At 41.8% G+C, this 19,490-nt stretch overlaps 1 protein-coding gene across 2 annotated transcripts in view; it reads right to left on the reverse strand.

Annotated features, from left to right (window-relative positions):
* LOC126200505 (gamma-butyrobetaine dioxygenase-like) overlaps nt 1-19,490 on the reverse strand; it is a 312,841-nt gene that overhangs the window by 205,447 nt on the left and 87,904 nt on the right. For both annotated transcript variants that reach the window (XM_049936716.1, XM_049936715.1), the window contains exon 3: nt 11,311-11,502. In XM_049936716.1, coding sequence (XP_049792673.1) covers nt 11,311-11,502 — 192 coding nt within the window. The remainder of the gene's footprint in view (nt 1-11,310; nt 11,503-19,490) is intronic.

The raw sequence follows: 19,490 nt of genomic DNA on the forward strand, positions 1-19,490 counted from the left end.
ACAAGTAAAAATCAGTGATAGTGGTCAAGGTTCATGGCTGGACTTGAGAGCATATATCTTTTGTTGTGACCTTCATTATCATCCTTTAAACTGACTGGCGTGGTGATTTAGCGTCTCTGCTTAACTCAAATAGTTAAGCCCAGACTCGGCTAGCGTCGCTAATACGTCTCTACAACACTCCTACGGCCAAAATCATCAATAAGCTCTGTCGATCACGCTATTGCGTGCGATCAGCCACCTGATTTACGTCTATCTATGACGGCTCAAAACTCGTCTTTTCACACAACATCCTCATCGCGCCGATTACGAATTATCCATGTTTGATGCGTCCCTATCGCCTAATTTCGATTGACTGGCCACCGGATAGTCGTTTTGATCACCGGACTCACACTATCAACACAATTGAGATAACAGGTGCGTCTCGAACACTACTGCGTCGGACAGACCACCTCATAATTATCACCCGAAACACCCACAATCGCCATACGCCGATAACGCAACGGGTGAGTCCTGAACACTACCGCGTCGGACGTCATACCAGGCACTCGTCTCAAGAAACGCAACACATTCGGTGGGACGCAATATCCACCTACCACATCACAACACGCTCAACACACCCCAAATCCATCCACCACAGAGCCAGATTTTATCCTGAAAGCTCTCCGGTCCAATAGCCTTGCCATAAAATTTTGTATAGGAAGTTATCTACATAAGATAACCCCTTCTATAATTAATCTAATACTTCTAAATATTGGTCGTGTCATAGCTGAAGCAAATTTTCTATACTAAGCGACCCAGTGGTCCCCATACAACAAAATTTAACATCAAACACATAATATACACACAATCCATACCAAAATAAGACAAGCACATGAAAATAGGAAAATAAATACACACAACATAAAACAAATAATCACAAAACACAAATAAAACACTGCCTATACTAATACAAATAAACATCGCCAACAAATCACAAAAATCTAATCTAATTATACACTACTTTGTTCCCGGCCGCGTTCTTCCGCAGCCGAGTGTGCAGCCCTAGTCATTCTTGTCTGTTTTGCGCAGTTTGCGTACGGCCAGGGTTCGCCGGACGTATTTTGATTATTTGTGTAGGTTCTGGATTGCGGTCTTCACTCGCTCTCCAGTTCTGCACTGGTTGATCCCTTCCATTTTTATTGGTTGGTTTCCAGTTATTATTACCCTGGTTCCACCTACGTTCCTGTGGCGGATAATGTTTGTCCTCTATTATCGCGTCACTGTGGATTGTTTCTTCAAGTTGCATGCTTTGTGAGCTGCACCGCGGAACTTACCCGTAAGATGACAATGGTCTCTACGAGGAGTCTCAGCTTTTCTATCTAAGACCAGCCCGCAAATATGACAATTAACAGCCTTTTCATACAAGTCATCATTTTCCTTTGATTTGGTCATGGGAATATTGATGCTGTAGAGCTTGTGAACTTGCCATGAAAGTTTTCCAAGCTCAGTGAGAAGCCAAACCGATGGATCGCCCCCTACATAAGACTGATAGCTATTAAGTTTACAATCATATGCGCATACAACTTGGAACGCAGCCGCATAAGGTATATGTTTTTGTGTGGAGGTTGTGTGTGAGGCTAAGGGATTCCCTTCACAACGAGTAATAGGAGCCAGCAAGCATCAAAATCGGCGTACACAACAAAAGGACAACGCTGCTGGTGGTGAGCATTTTTAAATTTAATGAAGTTATTTTCCTCAGTGGGCATAACAACACGTACCGGGTCCTTGCATGCACAATCTAATAGATGTGTCGCTAATAACTCTTGAGATGAAAAATAATTCAAACACCTTATACAAATAGGTTGTTTATGTTCATTTTTACTTAACTGGGAGGAAATTAGTCGGGACATGTCTTTGATTCAGACGTAGTGGTAATTATCACGTTCGGAGAAGAGCAGCATGTTGACATGCAACTCTCGCTCACATGCAAATTTTGAGAAATGGAGGGGGTCTACTACTGTATGCTTGTTCTGCTCATCTGAATTGCTTTTCTTCTCCAGGCCACAAACGTGGACCGATATTGCGGTATTCTGAGCTTAAAACTTAGGTACGTCCTGGATTCTTAAAGGGAACTCTATTCCGTCAAAGTTGTACTGTCTCTTAATATCTTTGACTTTGTAACTGCTGGGACGCTCGGGATGATGTTTGTAATTGTAATTTCTCTCGCAAGCCAGGACTGACCATGCAAAACACGCATTATCATAGTTATTTTGAACATTAATGCACGCCTGCTTTTTCTCAATAACTATAGGGAGTTTAATATAACTGGACCCTCCATTCATTGGATCATAGACATGTATATGGATGTCGAGGTCTGGTATACTGCTGAGCGCTTTAGCGGATCCACGTACTTCCATCTCGGAAAATCGGGCCATAATAGCGCTCAAGGTGGATTCTCGGTACAACTCATCAATCGATGTGCTCCGAGAAATAACACCGTTTTCACCCCATATATAGTGCAGAGTAGCCGTCTCCGCGTCACCTTGATGTTTAGGGGGTGACTCAGTTCACTGCATAATACCGCACTGCATTTAATGGCGTTAAATTCCGGATCTTCTAAGAGTTTGAGGAGCTCGGTCTCCAAGACGGGGAGGCACGCCTCCAAAAACCTTACAGGATCGCAATACCTCCCGCCTGGATTCTCAATTCTGGTGAAAGAGATTCGCCCCTCAAACGCTCTAGCAACTGCTGAGTATTCTAAGGGAGTCATTACGCCGTTATTCTGATCAATTCGTTATCGATTGAACGGGGGAGAGAACTACCGCTAGCCATAAGTAAATTACTATTATTACTGTTGCTACAACTAGGAATCCACCCGATAGATGAATGGACTGGTGATGGGTGATCGTAATCATCATCATTTGCGGGGAGTGGTATACGTCTCGGAACGCACACCTTGCGTGGGCGGCGACGGCGAGCTGCTGCTTCTAGAGGAGGAGGGGGTGACAGACGGTTTGAAGGGCCAGGCTGTGGCGACGGCGGACGGGCTGCGCAACCAAACGGATGCGACAGCGCTGGGGTGAGATGGCGCTAACTCTCTCTCTATGTCACAACCCCGCGCCGGTAATAACGACTAGAGAGTCACCACTTGCCGGATACACTGCGTGCGACCTTGTTGTTGTCTACTAACGATACTTTGGAATGGACTCTCTCTATGTCACAACCCGCTACGGTAATAACAATTAGAGAGGCACCACGTGCCGGATACATTGCGTGCGACCTTCGACTAACGATGCTTTGGAAGGGTGACGGTGTTATGAAAACAGTTCATAACGACTCTGACGTCACGGCCGCCATCATGGATAACGGTATTTTGGAATAGAACCGGCCTGGAATAGAACTGGCCTTGTTACAATACTACTGTAACAAGGCCGGTTCTATTCCAGGCCGGTTCTATTCCAAAATACCGTTATCCATGATGGCGGCCGTGACGGTATTTTGGAATAGAACCGGCCTGGAATAGAACTGGCCTTGTTACAATACTACTGTAACAAGGCCGGTTCTATTCCAGGCCGGTTCTATTCCAAAATACCGTTATCCATGATGGCGGCCGTGACGTCAGAGTCGTTATGAACTGTTTTCATAACACCGTCACCCTTCCAAAGCATCGTTAGTCGAAGGTCGCACGCAATGTATTCGGCACGTGGTGCCTCTCTAATTGTTATTACCGTAGCGGGTTGTGACATAGAGAGAGTCCATTCCAAAGCATCGTTAGTAGACAACAACAAGGTCGCACGCAGTGTATCCGGCAAGTGGTGACTCTCTAGTCGTTATTACCGGCGCGGGGTTGTGACATAGAGAGAGAGTTAGCGCCATCTCACCCCAGCGCTGTCGCATCCGTTTGGTTGCGCAGCCCGTCCGCCGTCGCCACAGCCTGGCCCTTCAAACCGGCTGTCACCCCCTCCTCCTCTAGAAGCAGCAGCTCGCCGTCGCCGCCCACGCAAGGTGTGCGTTCCGAGACGTATACCTCTCCCCGCAAATGATGATGATTACGATCACCCATCACCAGTCCATTCATCTATCGGGTGGACTCCTAGTTGTAGCAACAGTAATAATAGCAATTTCCTTATGGCTAGCGGTAGTTCTCTCCCCCGTTCAATCGATAACGAATTCGATCAGAATAACGGCGTAATGACTCCCTTAGAATACTCAGCAGTTGCTAGAGCGTTTGAGGGGCGAATCTCTTTCACCAGAATTGAGAATCCAGGCGGGAGGTATTGCGATCCTGTAAGGTTTTTGGAGGCGTGCCTCCCCGTCTTGGAGACCGAGCTCCTCAAACTCTTAGAAGATCCGGAATTTAACGCCATTAAATGCAGTGCGGTATTATGCAGTGAACTGAGTCACCCCCTAAACATCAAGGTGACGCGGAGACGGCTACTCTGCACTATATATGGGGTGAAAACGGTGTTATTTCTCGGAGCACATCGATTGATGAGTTGTACCGAGAATCCACCTTGAGCGCTATTATGGCCCGATTTTCCGAGATGGAAGTACGTGGATCCGCTAAAGCGCTCAGCAGTATACCAGACCTCGACATCCATATACATGTCTATGATCCAATGAATGGAGGGTCCAGTTATATTAAACTCCCTATAGTTATTGAGAAAAAGCAGGCGTGCATTAATGTTCAAAATAACTATGATAATGCGTGTTTTGCATGGTCAGTCCTGGCTTGCGAGAGAAATTACAATTACAAACATCATCCCGAGCGTCCCAGCAGTTACAAAGTCAAAGATATTAAGAGACAGTACAACTTTGACGGAAGAGAGTTCCCTTTAAGAATCCAGGACGTACCTAAGTTTTAAGCTCAGAATGCCGCAATATCGGTCCACGTTTGTGGCCTGGAGAAGAAAAGCAATTCAGATGAGCAGAACAAGCATACAGTAGTAGACCCCCTCCATTTCTCAAAATTTGCATGTGAGCGAGAGTTGCATGTCAACATGCTGCTCTTCTCCGAACGTGATAATTACCACTACGTCTGAATCAAAGACATGTCCCGACTAATTTCCTCCCAGTTAAGTAAAAATGAACATAAAAAACCTATTTGTATAAGGTGTTTGAATTATTTTTCATCTCAAGAGTTATTAGCGACACATCTATTAGATTGTGCATGCAAGGACCCGGTACGTGTTGTTATGCCCACTGAGGAAAATAACTTCATTAAATTTAAAAATGCTCACCACCAGCAGCGTTGTCCTTTTGTTGTGTACGCCGATTTTGATGCTTGCTGGCTCCTATTACTCGTTGTGAAGGGAATCCCTTAGCCTCACACACAACCTTCACACAAAAACATGTACCTTATGTGGCTGCGTTCCAAGTTGTATGCGCATATGATTGTAAACTTAATAGCTATCAGTCTTATGTAGGGGGCGATCCATCGGTTTGGCTTCTCACTGAGCTTGGAAAACTTTCATGGCAAGTTCACAAGCTCTACAGCATCAATATTCCCATGACCAAATCAAAGGAAAATGATGACTTGTATGAAAAGGCTGTTAATTGTCATATTTGCGGGCTGGTCTTAGATAGAAAAGCTGAGACTCCTCGTAGAGACCATTGTCATCTTACGGGTAAGTTCCGCGGTGCAGCTCACAAAGCATGCAACTTGAAGAAACAATCCACAGTGACGCGATAATAGAGGACAAACATTATCCGCCACAGGAACGTAGGTGGAACCAGGGTAATAATAACTGGAAACCAACCAATAAAAATGGAAGGGATCAACCAGTGCAGAACTGGAGAGCGAGTGAAGACCGCAATCCAGAACCTACACAAATAATCAAAATACGTCCGGCGAACCCTGGCCGTACGCAAACTGCGCAAAACAGACAAGAATGACTAGGGCTGCACACTCGGCTGCGGAAGAACGCGGCCGGGAACAAAGTAGTGTATAATTAGATTAGATTTTTGTGATTTGTTGGCGATGTTTATTTGTATTAGTATAGGCAGTGTTTTATTTGTGTTTTGTGATTATTTGTTTTATGTTGTGTGTATTTATTTTCCTATTTTCATGTGCTTGTCTTATTTTGGTATGGATTGTGTGTATATTATGTGTTTGATGTTAAATTTTGTTGTATGGGGACCACTGGGTCGCTTAGTATAGAAAATTTGCTTCAGCTATGACACGACCAATATTTAGAAGTATTAGATTAATTATAGAAGGGGTTATCTTATGTAGATAACTTCCTATACAAAATTTTATGGCAAGGCTATTGGACCGGAGAGCTTTCAGGATAAAATCTGGCTCTGTGGTGGATGGATTTGGGGTGTGTTGAGCGTGTTGTGATGTGGTAGGTGGATATTGCGTCCCACCGAATGTGTTGCGTTTCTTGAGACGAGTGCCTGGTATGACGTCCGACGCGGTAGTGTTCAGGACTCACCCGTTGCGTTATCGGCGTATGGCGATTGTGGGTGTTTCGGGTGATAATTATGAGGTGGTCTGTCCGACGCAGTAGTGTTCGAGACGCACCTGTTATCTCAATTGTGTTGATAGTGTGAGTCCGGTGATCAAAACGACTATCCGGTGGCCAGTCAATCGAAATTAGGCGATAGGGACGCATCAAACATGGATAATTCGTAATCGGCGCGATGAGGATGTTGTGTGAAAAGACGAGTTTTGAGCCGTCATAGATAGACGTAAATCAGGTGGCTGATCGCACGCAATAGCGTGATCGACAGAGCTTATTGATGATTTTGGCCGTAGGAGTGTTGTAGAGACGTATTAGCGACGCTAGCCGAGTCTGGGCTTAACTATTTGAGTTAAGCAGAGACGCTAAATCACCACGCCAGTCAGTTTAAAGGATGATAATGAAGGTCACAACAAAAGATATATGCTCTCAAGTCCAGCCATGAACCTTGACCACTATCACTGATTTTTACTTGTTGTAACGTGTAAAACTAACTCTTGTTTTGTTCAACAGATAAGCATGACGTTGAATTGAGCCTGCCGTTACAGACAGAAGCAGACTAGGAGCGGAAGACCAATGCCATAATCAGTCAAACTAGCGTCGTCTTCAGAATTAGACTAACTGTTCTAAAACATATTAATCTTTAACACCACCAGTGGTTGAATTCGTTGTGTGGTGAGCAGATCGAGCGTCTTCATCACACAAGTTGCTGTGTGGGACGGAGAGCACGTAAGAATGGCGTCATCAGCTGAGTTGTATGGGAGCCAAACGAAATCAAATTGAATGATGGATGAGTCTGCGAAACGTAATCCGAGTGGTCCTATACTTTCGGTTCCTCTGAGAAGGTAAATATGCGGTTAATTTCTTCCTTGATTACAACACCGAACAGTTGGTGAAGAGAGTCTTATTGCACTCCAAGTAATAGTATTACAGGGACGGAGATATTGCTGCTGTCATGGAGATCAGTCAGTGGCATCAAAGTTATAGTGTAAATTGGGGATATATGGATAGGTACGAGGCTGGATATTACTGAAATAGACTGAACAAGGGTGTGCGATAGACTGATGTAAAAATCGAGGCTGTTGGCAGTTTAAGTACAATACATTCTATCTCTGTATTGGCATCTTTGGCCGCAACAGTGACAGTGTATCATTTACTCACTGTGGATGCTACGATGAATTTAGCAACTGTAGAGGCAACACACTGCGTATTTCTAAAGCATCAACCACACATGCACCTCTGTGGTATACTCTGTTGTAAGGGACTCGTCTTGTAGAAGATGGTGGATACTAGGAGAGAGTTTATATACGAGGATTGGACATTTAACAGTGGACCCTATTTATTTGCAGCTCGTACAAAATAAATATGTCTTTCAAAGTTTTATTGACCTTCAAAGTAGTCTCCAGCATAGTGTATAACCCTTGCCAGTGATGCTCTTAGCAGTGTCACATGTGTCGACAGTTCGAGTGGCGCGGTCTGTTAATCGATGAGTTGCAGCAGTCGTCAAGCAATTGCTGTGAAGTGTTTCCTTCAGTCGGAAATCGAGTTGAACTCACGAGGACTTACGTCAGGGGACCGCAGTAGGTGGTACAGCACTCAGCAATCCCATCAGTCAAACAAATCAGTAACGGTTTGCACTCTACGTGCTTGAGCATTGTTCTGCAAAATGATGGTCAGGTCCCGCAGAAAGTGTCATCACTTCTGTCTCTAAGCTGCTCGTAGGTTGTGTTCCAAAATATGTAGTGCTTTTACTCGATATTTATTATTTCACAGAGAAATATTACATCATCATCATCGTCATCATTATCATCTTTTCCATACCCCTCTCCGGAAGTAAGTACCATCTTGACAGTGATGGCGATGCGGGGCTATCGGGGATAGCTTCTGAAACTAAAATCAATAAATAAATAAATAACCTCAAAACAAAATGAAATTAGTTTTGTGCATCACATAGACAAAGAATCAGTTATGCACCGAATTTTCTGTGTATTAGCATACCCTGTCATAGATACCTTGCTATTTCGAGTCAGATAGTATCGCTTTTGTAATGATTCGCTTTTGTAATGAACCTCGCTTATAGTTACCGGTGCTCATAACTGCGACGAGCACTAAACAATACTACTTGTAAGCCGTATATTTAGGAATGAAGTGCCATCGACATTAATGGAAAACGAAGATGATGTATAATTTGATCGATATTTCATGGCTGTAAGCTGTAGGGAATAGAATCGAGGTCTCGTAAGCCATTAGCCGGCTGCCGAAATATTAATGCGTGAAGCACGTAACTGCCACCGTCACAACTTAGCAAAAGATTTGGCAGGGAGCCGAGAATTTTCAGACCGTGTGTAAAGGAGTACTCCAGGGAATTGGTCCATCACCCCGCCTCTCTCTCTCTCTTTCTTTCTCGTCCAATACGAAGATCGAAACGAATGGTATAAAGGAACGAAAGAAAGCGCGGGTCACTCCAGTATACAAGAAAGATGAAGGAACAGACCGCAAAATTACAGACCAATATCCCTAACTTCGGACTGCTCCCGAATCTTTGTACGTATTCTCAGTTCGAATATAATAAACATTCTTGAGGCTAAGCTGTTTATGTTGATGAATCAGCCTGATTTTAGAAAGCATCATTCGTTCAAAACTCGGCATGCCTTTATTTCACATGATATATCTAGAACTATAAAGGAAGGTAACAGGTGGATTACATATTCTAGATTTCTGGAAGGTATATGACACGATCTCCCATCGCAGCCCGTTAACGAGGGCACGAGCATATGTAACAGGCTCAGAGATACGAGAGTGGCTATATCCAATATGCAGCCCAGTGCAATTGGATAGCTGCTGTTCTCTTTATACTTAAATGATTTGGCGGGTCAGTAGTCTGCCGACGATGCAGCGGTCTACGAAAAGTCATCAAAGCTGAGTGATTGTAGGAGGACACAAGACGATTTAGACAAAATTTCCATTTGGTGTGATGAATGGTCGCTAGCCTTAAATGCGGAAAAAATGCAAGTTAATGCTGATGAGTAGGAATAATAAACCAGTAACTTTCAGGTGAAGTATTACTATCGTCATGCTTACTTCACTGGTGGGATTGATCCGTTCCAGGTCATGTTGAAGAATTTCGGCGAATGGCTTCTAGATTTGTTACCTGTAAGTGCCATGGAGCTGCTTTCAGAACTCAAACAGAAGTCCTTGGAGGACGGTGTTCTTTCCTAGGAACTGTAAACACAAAATTTAGAGACCCTCATTTCAAGGTAACTACCAAACGACTCTACTGCAGCTAACATTAATTGCGCATAAGGACCACGAAGACCAAATACGAAAAAAGTAGACCTCATATGGAAGCGTCCAGACAGCATTTCTACCATCACTCTATTTAAGATTAATTGTGCATGGAGCCCATTGAACTTAAAGAATTCGAAACATGCAATGCCGTAGACGTATACAAAGAAAAAAAAACTCTGATAATAACTTCTCTGTAATGCAGTAGAAACACGCATACATGAAAAGCAGGAAATACACCCTTCTCAAAGTTAGCTAATATCAACTCTGGCAGCTTGTAGGTGTAGGGTAGAGTTTCGATGTTTCTGTCGCTGGTTTCGAGTGGTTCTGCGAATTTTTTTCTTGGCAGGATAACACCAGTTGTATGGTATCGTCAGTTTTCGCGGCGTATTGCGATTTTATGCCGTCCTTCTGTAGTGCTTTGCATATAGTTGTGTAATTAGGGCCTATCTTTGTGATTAATTACGCAATTAGGATCGATATTTGCGTCAGTTTCTCGACCAAAATAAATAAAGTACACTAACCTAACCTTCCTCTCCCGCATCTAGACAGGTTTCATGAGTTGGGGGTGCACTTGAGCATTCCGTCCAGGAGCACCAGGGTTCGAGTCCCAGAAAGGGCTTCGGCATTTTTTAATTTCCCATCAATTCCATGTGTGTCTGGTGGTTTAATTGTGTTAGGTGGGAGCACTTGGCCTTTCCACCCAGGAGGAGCAGGGTTCGAGTTCCAGAAAGGGTTTCTCTCTCTATGTCCCAACCCCGCGCCGGTAATAACAATTAGAGAGTCACCACTTGCCGGATACACTGCGTGCGACCTTGTTGTTGTCTACTAACGATGCTTTGGAATGGACTCTCTCTATGTCACAACCCGCTACGGTAATAACAATTAGAGAGGCACCACGTGCCGGATACATTGCGTGCGACCTTCGACTAACGATGCTTTGGAAGGGTGACGGTGTTATGAAAACAGTTCATAACGACTCTGACGTCACGGCCGCCATCATGGATAACGGTATTTTGGAATAGAACCGGCCTGGAATAGACACGGCCTTGTTACAATACTCCTTATGTATTCTGTAGTTACATTGATAATTGTCTCTTCTTTTGATTGGTTTGTGCATCACTCTCCATGTTTCATACCTCCTGATGTAGCCTTGTCTATTACTAATTTTATTTTATTTTATTAGTTCTGTTTATTAATAGAAACTGTTATGAAGGCATGCTATTCCTATTTTGTGCTAAAGGTTTTCTTGTCTACTCCATTGTTATTTATGTACTGTTCAGTTTTTACTTTTTCATTGCATTACCACCACACTGTCAAAGATGTTACTTACTGTATGTTTCTACTATAGTCTTGGCGTGTTACTTCTCTTCCAATGTTGTTTTGCAAACATTGTAACTTCTTTGGTGATAATACTCAGTAAATGTCTGAAGATGGCCTTGTAAGCCGAAAACCGGTTAACAGTAAAAGTAATATTGTAGAACATAAGCAAACTGGTGTTTTTCATTCATTATAAAACAGTTCATAATGTCTAGACAACTGGCGTTAATACCGATCCAGGGGACAAGGGATTGAGACTTACCTGTATGTCAGCAGGCTTGACGTTGGTGTCCAGCTCGTCCCAGTAGATGATGCGCGACATCTGCTGGCTGTTGAAGCACTTAGGGCACTGGCAGTTGTCTCTGAGCCACATGATGGGAAACTTGTGGTGCTCCCCAGAGGGCAGCTGTAGCGATACCAGTTCACCGTCCACCGTCGCCACAGGTTTTGGGTGCTGCACACAACATAAGACAAACAGATTACTATTCTGTCGCGAGTATTATTATTACTTCTTCATTATCCCACGTTATAGTACACAGTACTGTAAACTTACGTTAGTCTTAAAACTCTTGAAAACGTTAAATGATGCCCACTCATCTCACTAAGGCCACTTCATCACCGAAACTGCTTCTAATAATCACCAACTCATTACAAAGGAGACTTACTTCAGAGTCTTAATGTTGAACCCTGAGTTCCCATCCGCAACTACGCAGATGTTTTCGCATAATGACTTAACTCCAAATTTACATCATACGGAAACTACCCTCGCGCATGTTTCCCTTGGGTCATACATAGTACATGCAACCAATCTCACCCCACATACAGCTGGACATAGAAACCATAACTTCTTAACTTACAGCTGACTTAAATGTATGTGCCCTGTTAACGAACGCTCGTCATCACTAGAAGCCAATAGATGAAGGTTTCTAACAGCCATCCTACAGAATGTATCCATCCACTCGGGAAACTCTGATGTCTGCCCTACATTCATTATCATGTCAATAGTATCAGCTCTCATAAAGAAGACCATTCCATCTTCAGCTACTTGAACAACTCAGTTTAAGCTGCACGCTCTCCTTGTAACACTTAAATTCGCAGAAGTCCATTCTTGGTTTCATAGTCCCACATTTCCATGAAAACGGACAACCTTATCTAAGATATTCCGCCTGGTGAGATCACACGTCTGATGCTTCATACTTTTTCCTCACGTAACCCACAATATCTCCGAACACTGGATCAGACCACACTAGATGAGGATTTTTCTCTGCAAATCAAAAAAGCACCGTCATCTTACACTTTATATCAATGTCACCAGTATCTTAATATACCAACGAATAGTGAGCGACATCTCTTCATTTATCAACAACATCAAAACACGTGTAACCATTTTCTGAAGATTTTTCATATTCCAGTTCCATTAAAAACCTATTTAGGGAATGACAAAGTAAAACTGGCCTGGAAAATATTTCACACACTTTAAGTTAAACAACACAGCTGATATCACTTGCATCTGGAAATTGGATTGATTGTCTTAAGCTACGCGAAACGTTTTCTGAGCCAGTTTTTATTTTGTCCACTCTGCAAATAACTATACCTGGGATTTCTCATTAATATCCTCCAACTTGCTGTTGCAAGACTAACACATCTTTTTCAGTCAGTTCCCAGACTTTTACCAGCAAATCACTTCAATCAGACCTTCGACTTAGTGTGAGTGGCACGATTCCTGTCCTCAAAACGATTACGGTTGGTATCTAAATAGTTTAACATGGTGTTTCTCTATTTGCTTCCTTTAGATGCGTTAAAAATCGCATATGTAGCTAAAGTCAGTAATAAATGCTGGTGTTATGGGCGAGTCCTAATGGTTCAAGAAACTTTCATCCCCAGGTCAGTATCCGGCCATCAGAAGGAGAGATAATGACATGAAGTTTCTGATTAACAGATTGTCCTCCAACATACTGGGTAAAAGATCAAGCTAATGGAGTAACGACATAAGGGCACGCCATTTGATGTCTGTTTAGACCAAGCACTAAAGAAAGGAGAAATTTGAAAAAGGAACTACAGTTTAGGGAGAAGAAATGACATTTTAACTGTGTAACGGCGGCAAAGGACTTAGAAGATAAGATGAACAGAATAAAATTTCTTCAAGAAGTTCATAAAATGAGCATCACCAGAAGTAACACACAGTTAACTGAGATCATTCGGTGAAGCTAGGGGAATTAGATTAGAAAATAAGACACTAAAAATAACAGAAAAGTTTTGCTCCTTGGGCAATAAAATAACTGACGACTGCAAAAGTGAAGAGAAATGCTAAGGAAAACTTTTCTCGGAAAGACAAATGATTACCACCAAATACAAATTTAAACGTTAAGAAGTCTTTTTCTGAAAGAATTTGTCTGGAGTGTAGCCTCAAACGAAAGTGTAAGAGGACGATAAACATTACAGACAGAATAGAAGCTTTTGAAATGTGGCGTTACAGATGGTTCAAAATGGTTCAAATGGCTCTGAGCACTATGGGACTTAATATCTGAGGTCATCAGTCCCCTAGAACCTAGAACTACTTAAACCTAACTAACCTAAGGACATCACACACATCCACGCCCAAGGCAGGATTCGAACCTGTCGAAGCAGTCGCACGGTTCCGAACTGAAGCTACAGAAGGTTTCCGAAGCTTCAATACTAGTGAAAGGGTAAGGAAATAAGTTTACGGTACGACTAAAGGAAGGGACAGGTTGATCAAACACTCCGTGAAGCAACTAGTAATAACTATTTTTGGTAATGGGGGCGGTGTAGGCGCTAAAAAATTGAAGAGAGATACTTGATCCTGTTTGAGAGGGGTGGACTAAGCGCCGACGATGAGCTTCATACTAACTCTTCCCTTGACTTTGATATTCATTCATAACAACGAAACATTCATCCATACCGCCAAAAACACTGCACTGTACAAGTTTTCAGCGTAGTTACTCTCAATCAGAGTCCAGAGTAGTGAAATGTGCAGAATCTCAATCAATCAATATTCATGCTTTACGATAAAATAAATTATGTCACGGGGCTAGTAGTGTATGTTTGATGTATCAGAGACGCAACACAGATAATTTGTGTATCTGCCATCGCAAACATTTTTGCTCGCAGACTACGATTTCAGAGAGGAAGGTGAAAATAATATCATTGTTTTTTGAGACAATATAGGCCTACAGGCAAGATGAGAATATTTCTTATCCGCAATTAAGTCGCTGTTGTATGTTCGGAGACAATAAAAGAAGAATCATTCCTGGTGAATATTACAAAACGCGCTGCCCATAATGTTTTATCATTGACATTAATGCTGACGAAAGTTTACAGTACAGAATGAAATTTTCACTCTGCAGCGGAACGTGAGCTGATATGAAACTTGCTTGCAGATTAAAACCGTGTGTCGAAACGAGACTCGAACATGGGATCTTCGCCTTTCGCAGGCAAGTGCTCTACCGACGGAGCTGCCCAAGCACGACTCACGACCCGTCCTCACAGCCTTAATTCCTCAAAAGACAAAGGTCCCGAGTTTGAGTCTCGGTCCGGCACTCAGTTTTAATCTGCCAGGAAGTTTCGTTTGCAGTACAGTTTAGCGTTTGTTGTTGATCTCAATGAAGAGGCAGAGCAGATGCATAACGAAAGACCCTCATTTTAATACACTATGTCTTTCTATTAAAATCGCAACCATTACGAAGAGACTTTCAGTAATTTTCATTCCTCAGAGTGGTAGAATTTAATTTGCTCTTTTTATTCAGTCAAAGATAAAATTTCACTTTTCAGTTCACTACGTATTCAGCCAATAATATATTACAAGTGGCTCTGGATGTTACAGGACAGTAAACAGAAACATGAACTACGTGTTAAATTTTTCCAATAAGGTAAAGTGAAATACAATAGTTGTAAAAAATTATGACTTTTTATATCTGTGAATGTTGCCTTTTCTTTGTTTCATGAACAAAACTCTGGCATGCTGGAGCATAAAAAAATAAAAACAGCTTATTAACCGAAAACTGCCAGAAGCAAGATGTGCAAACAAACTTTCTAAGTGAGACCAGCATTGGTAGAGCGAGCCAGACGAGTTTTAAAGAAAATTATTCCTACTCTTCTTGTGTTTACATAGTACTCTAGTATTCAAAATTCAGCAAATAGGTTTGATAAATTCAAAATTCAGCTAATAGGTTTGATAAATTTCGTTAGTAGCGAAGTTTTAGTTTTTAGTATTTTTGTGGGGACAAGATTGTGGTGTAGTAGGATGTTCAAGGATGCAAAACATAACTAGGTTGCCGCTTTATATTAGACGCTATTATGTGTGTACATCTGAAAGAATAATTAATTAATTTAATGAAGAAAAAAAGAGAAGCTGTTGACTTTATTTACTACTAGCAAACCAGCAATGCTTTGTAGTCGCTAAATACGTATGGCAATTGGATATATATCCTAATATCCTTCTCCGCTCTCTCTCTGTCCATCTTCTTCCCTCTCTCTATATCAGTTTCCTCCCTCCTTTCTGTCCATGTCCTCTTCCTCCTCTCTCTGATCTTGACCCTTGTTTATTGTTATTCCCAATGAATCATTTGAGTTGGAACTAAAGCCACTAAAAATGAATGGGTAAATTCCTGCTGCTGGATATGTGAGGATAGTAGCTTCATTGACAGTATTTAGCGTAGTTTTAATAGGATTACGAAGTTTCGGATGATTCAGATACCATAACAGTAGGGTAATCATAAGCCCATAAGCCATAAATACAACTTTCCTGTTTTCTGTGAAAACTGTCAGTAAGAAAAATCAGTACATAGCTGCGTATGCACTTTTTGATATAAAGAATATATACATAAGAGAACCATTTTTTCTAAAGGTTTAATAGTCGTGGTATTGTAGTTAAAACTGACTGTAAGAAAAAGCGAAACCACATACATTCACAGCACAACGTGGCACAGCATTTTCTTTCTCGCAGTTTGTTTCAACAGAAAACCTGTACATTGTTGTTTAAAAATTGTCAGCCTATGTCCGTCAGAAAGTATCGTGTAAAAATATGAAGTAAGTTGGCCAGCTACTTTCGAAGACTTTTAATAACAACATTAAACAACGACTCGTTTTTATACAGTAGTATAGAGTAATAAGTACGGCAAAGCTTCCAAAGAGCAAAAGATGGAAGCAACCAGACTAAGTAACGTTGAGAACGGCGCGGAAGCTGAAATTGGGTGTTTAAATAACTGAAACTATCGATCAGATGTTGTAAATGTTAGAAAAATAGATCTTTTGATCAGAGCAATGACTATTGTACCAACATGCATAGCTGAAAGTTGATCAGCACAAATTAGGATATCAGGTGAAGTTTATAAAATCAGCCAGGCACAGACAGGGGTAACAGAACTTCTCGTCAGTTATCACGTGAAGTTTCTGAAATTATCCAAGCGCAGACGGGGGTAGAAGGAACTGTCTGCAAATTATCAGAAAAAGTAAACAATACTTCAGTTGAACAGGAAAGAATTTTAATGGGGCACTTTGATGCACATACATATCAGATGGATAACGAATTGTCTAAATGGTCTTCTGAGAAGGACAAACAAATTAGTATAGTAAATCACACAAAATTTAATGAATGAGAGGAGAAAGACTGACTAACAACTTCTAAAAAATGTAGAAACTGACAATAAAATTAAAGAAGCAGTGATTAGCGGCTTGACAGAAGTTCAGTCTCGGCAGAAGGCCTGAATAGGGCAAGTACAGATGGAACTTTAAAGCTTAAGAGAAACTGTAGGTCTACATTTTGCCATATGGCGAAATACCATTTTGGAAGAGATAAAATCAGTTAAAAAGTATAGAGTGTACAAGAAAATGTGTAAATAAGGAATCACTCATGGATAGCATTTATGTGGCACTTCAGTCTCCCCCAAAGTTACAGAGCAGTTGGGATATGAGCCAGCTGCTCAGGTTCCTATCAAACAAACATATGGCGTGGGACAGTAACCATACACTTCAGCCTGAGTTGAGTTCCATTCCAAGTATTTTTGACCAAGTAATTATAAAAATTAACGAGTGACTATCTAAATGTTAGCCAGCAATCAGAACTGAAAAGCACTCTCCTCAAATACATAAATGTGCAACACTCTAAAATAACCATCTTTGTACATGTTACAACTGCACTCTTTAAAATAATATCCATAAATAATTGTCTACATTATGCAAAGCGGCGCTTCAAAAATTCACTTCTTTTTACTGGCGTAACTTTATTCAGTTTAATTGTATACAAGGAATTATTTTGTATTGTACGAGATTACCTTGTGTTTTACGACTCAGTAACGGCTGACATGTGTGTCTATCCAGAGATATCGCTTACGGTTTTCCCTAATACTAAGTCAAAGATTGTTACTAAAGAAGCATAACACCCCTCTCAAAAAATAAGAAATGTTGCATATAAAAATCACTCTGAAAATATAATTTTAGTAAGGCTTTCCTCAAAAGAGATATTTTAAAAGGAAATAATTTTACAATTATTAGTGTCAAGAAAGTGATAAAACTATAACGGTGTCAGAGATGTTTACAAGCAGAAAGTCTTTTCCCATTGTGGGCTTTGTAGCGACAAAGTCAAATAAAGCATAGAATACTATGAATTATGCCTGTGGTCTATTAGTGTGTGCTGGCTACATCAGAGATGCATCGCAGGTAATTTAAATCTCTGCCATCGCACATATTTTTGCTCGCTGACTCCTATTTCGAAGAGGAACTCGAAAAGTAATACCGCTGTCTTTCTAACCTTCATACTGACAAGAAATGACGCTTTGTTACACGCAGCGGAGTTCCCGTTTTATATTCAGAGATAATAAAAAAATCATGTTTTGGTGAGTGTTACGAAAAGACTGGCTTTATCCTTAACGTTATAGCTAACGAATTATTGCTAAACAATATTTACGTTACAGTTTAGTATTTTTTGTTGGTTTCAATGAAGATTCAGATGCATGAAGAAAGAAGTTCAGTCTCTTTCTAAATAAATCATAACCATTGTCAACAGACTTTCAATGACTATCCGTCCTGAGTGAGTTACAATTTATTTTGCCATTTACATTTTTTCAAAGATACAATTTAACGTATTCAAGTTTCAACTCATTATGTACTAGGCTATGCTTTGCAGTTGCTAATTATGTATGGTACTCGGATATATGTCCTAATCTCCTCTTACCCCCTGCCTCTGTCCATCTCCTCTACCCTTTCTCTCTCTTCATCTCCTCCTCCTTCCCCTGTCTCTGTCCATCACTTCCGACCACCTCTCACTGTAGATCACTTTCCTCCTCTTACTCCATTCCCCCCTACTCCCTCTCTCTCAGCATCTCTTTCCTTGTCGATTCATATAGATATGTTTCAAGTAAATCAGTCAAGAGCTTTTCAAGATTTTTGCTAACAATGTTTCGGTGTTCGTTATTATACACATATCAAAAAAAGTTTTGCATCACCTTGGTTCCGAGAGTTCCGGAACCCGTAAAAAAATTGGAATAGAATTCAACATAAACATCATTTACGCCCTTTTTATTACTCATGAAAACCACATATTACATCTTGTACCACCATACAGCTAGACCTTCAGACATGGTGGTTCACATTGCTGTACACACCGGTACTTCTAATACCCAGTAGCACGTCCTCTTGCATTGATACATGCCTGTATTCGTCGTGGCATACTATCCGCAAGTTCATCAACGCACTGTTGGTCCAGATTGTCCCACACCTCAACGGCGATTCGACGTAGATCCCTCAGAGTGGTTGGTGAGTCACGTCGTCCATTAACAGCCCTTTTCAATCTATCCTAGGCATGTTCGATAGGGTCTGGAGAACATGCTGGCCAATTTAGTCGAGCAATGTCGTTATCCTGAAGGGAGTCACTCACAAGATGTGCACGGTGGGGGCGCGAATTGTCGTCCATGAATACGAATGCCTCGCCAATATGCTGCCGATACGGTTGCACTATCGGTCGGAGGACGGAATTCACGTATCGCACAGCCTTAACGGCACCTTCCGTGACCACCAGAGGCGTATGTCGGCCCCCACATAATGCCACCCCAAAACATCGGGGAACATCCAGCTTGCTGCACTCGCTGGACAGTGTGTCTAAGGAGTTCATCCTCACCGTGTTGCCTCCAAACATGTCTCCGAAGATTGTGTGGTTGAAGACATATGCGACACTCGTCGGTGAAGAGGACGTGATGCCAATCCTGAGCGGTCCATTTTGCATGTTGTTGGGCCCATCTGTGCCGCGCTGCATGGCGTCGTGGTTACAAAGATGGACCTCGCCATGGACGCGCATCATGCAGCCTATTGCACACAATATGAGTCGTAACACGACGTCGTGTGGCTACACGAAAAGCATTATTCAACATGGTGGCGTTGCTGTCAGGGTTCCTTCGAGCCATAATTCGTAGGTACCGGTCATCCACTGCG

The sequence above is a fragment of the Schistocerca nitens genome, chromosome 1 (assembly GCF_023898315.1).
Source record: "Schistocerca nitens isolate TAMUIC-IGC-003100 chromosome 1, iqSchNite1.1, whole genome shotgun sequence".
In the NCBI taxonomy this organism is placed as follows: domain Eukaryota; kingdom Metazoa; phylum Arthropoda; class Insecta; order Orthoptera; family Acrididae; genus Schistocerca; species Schistocerca nitens.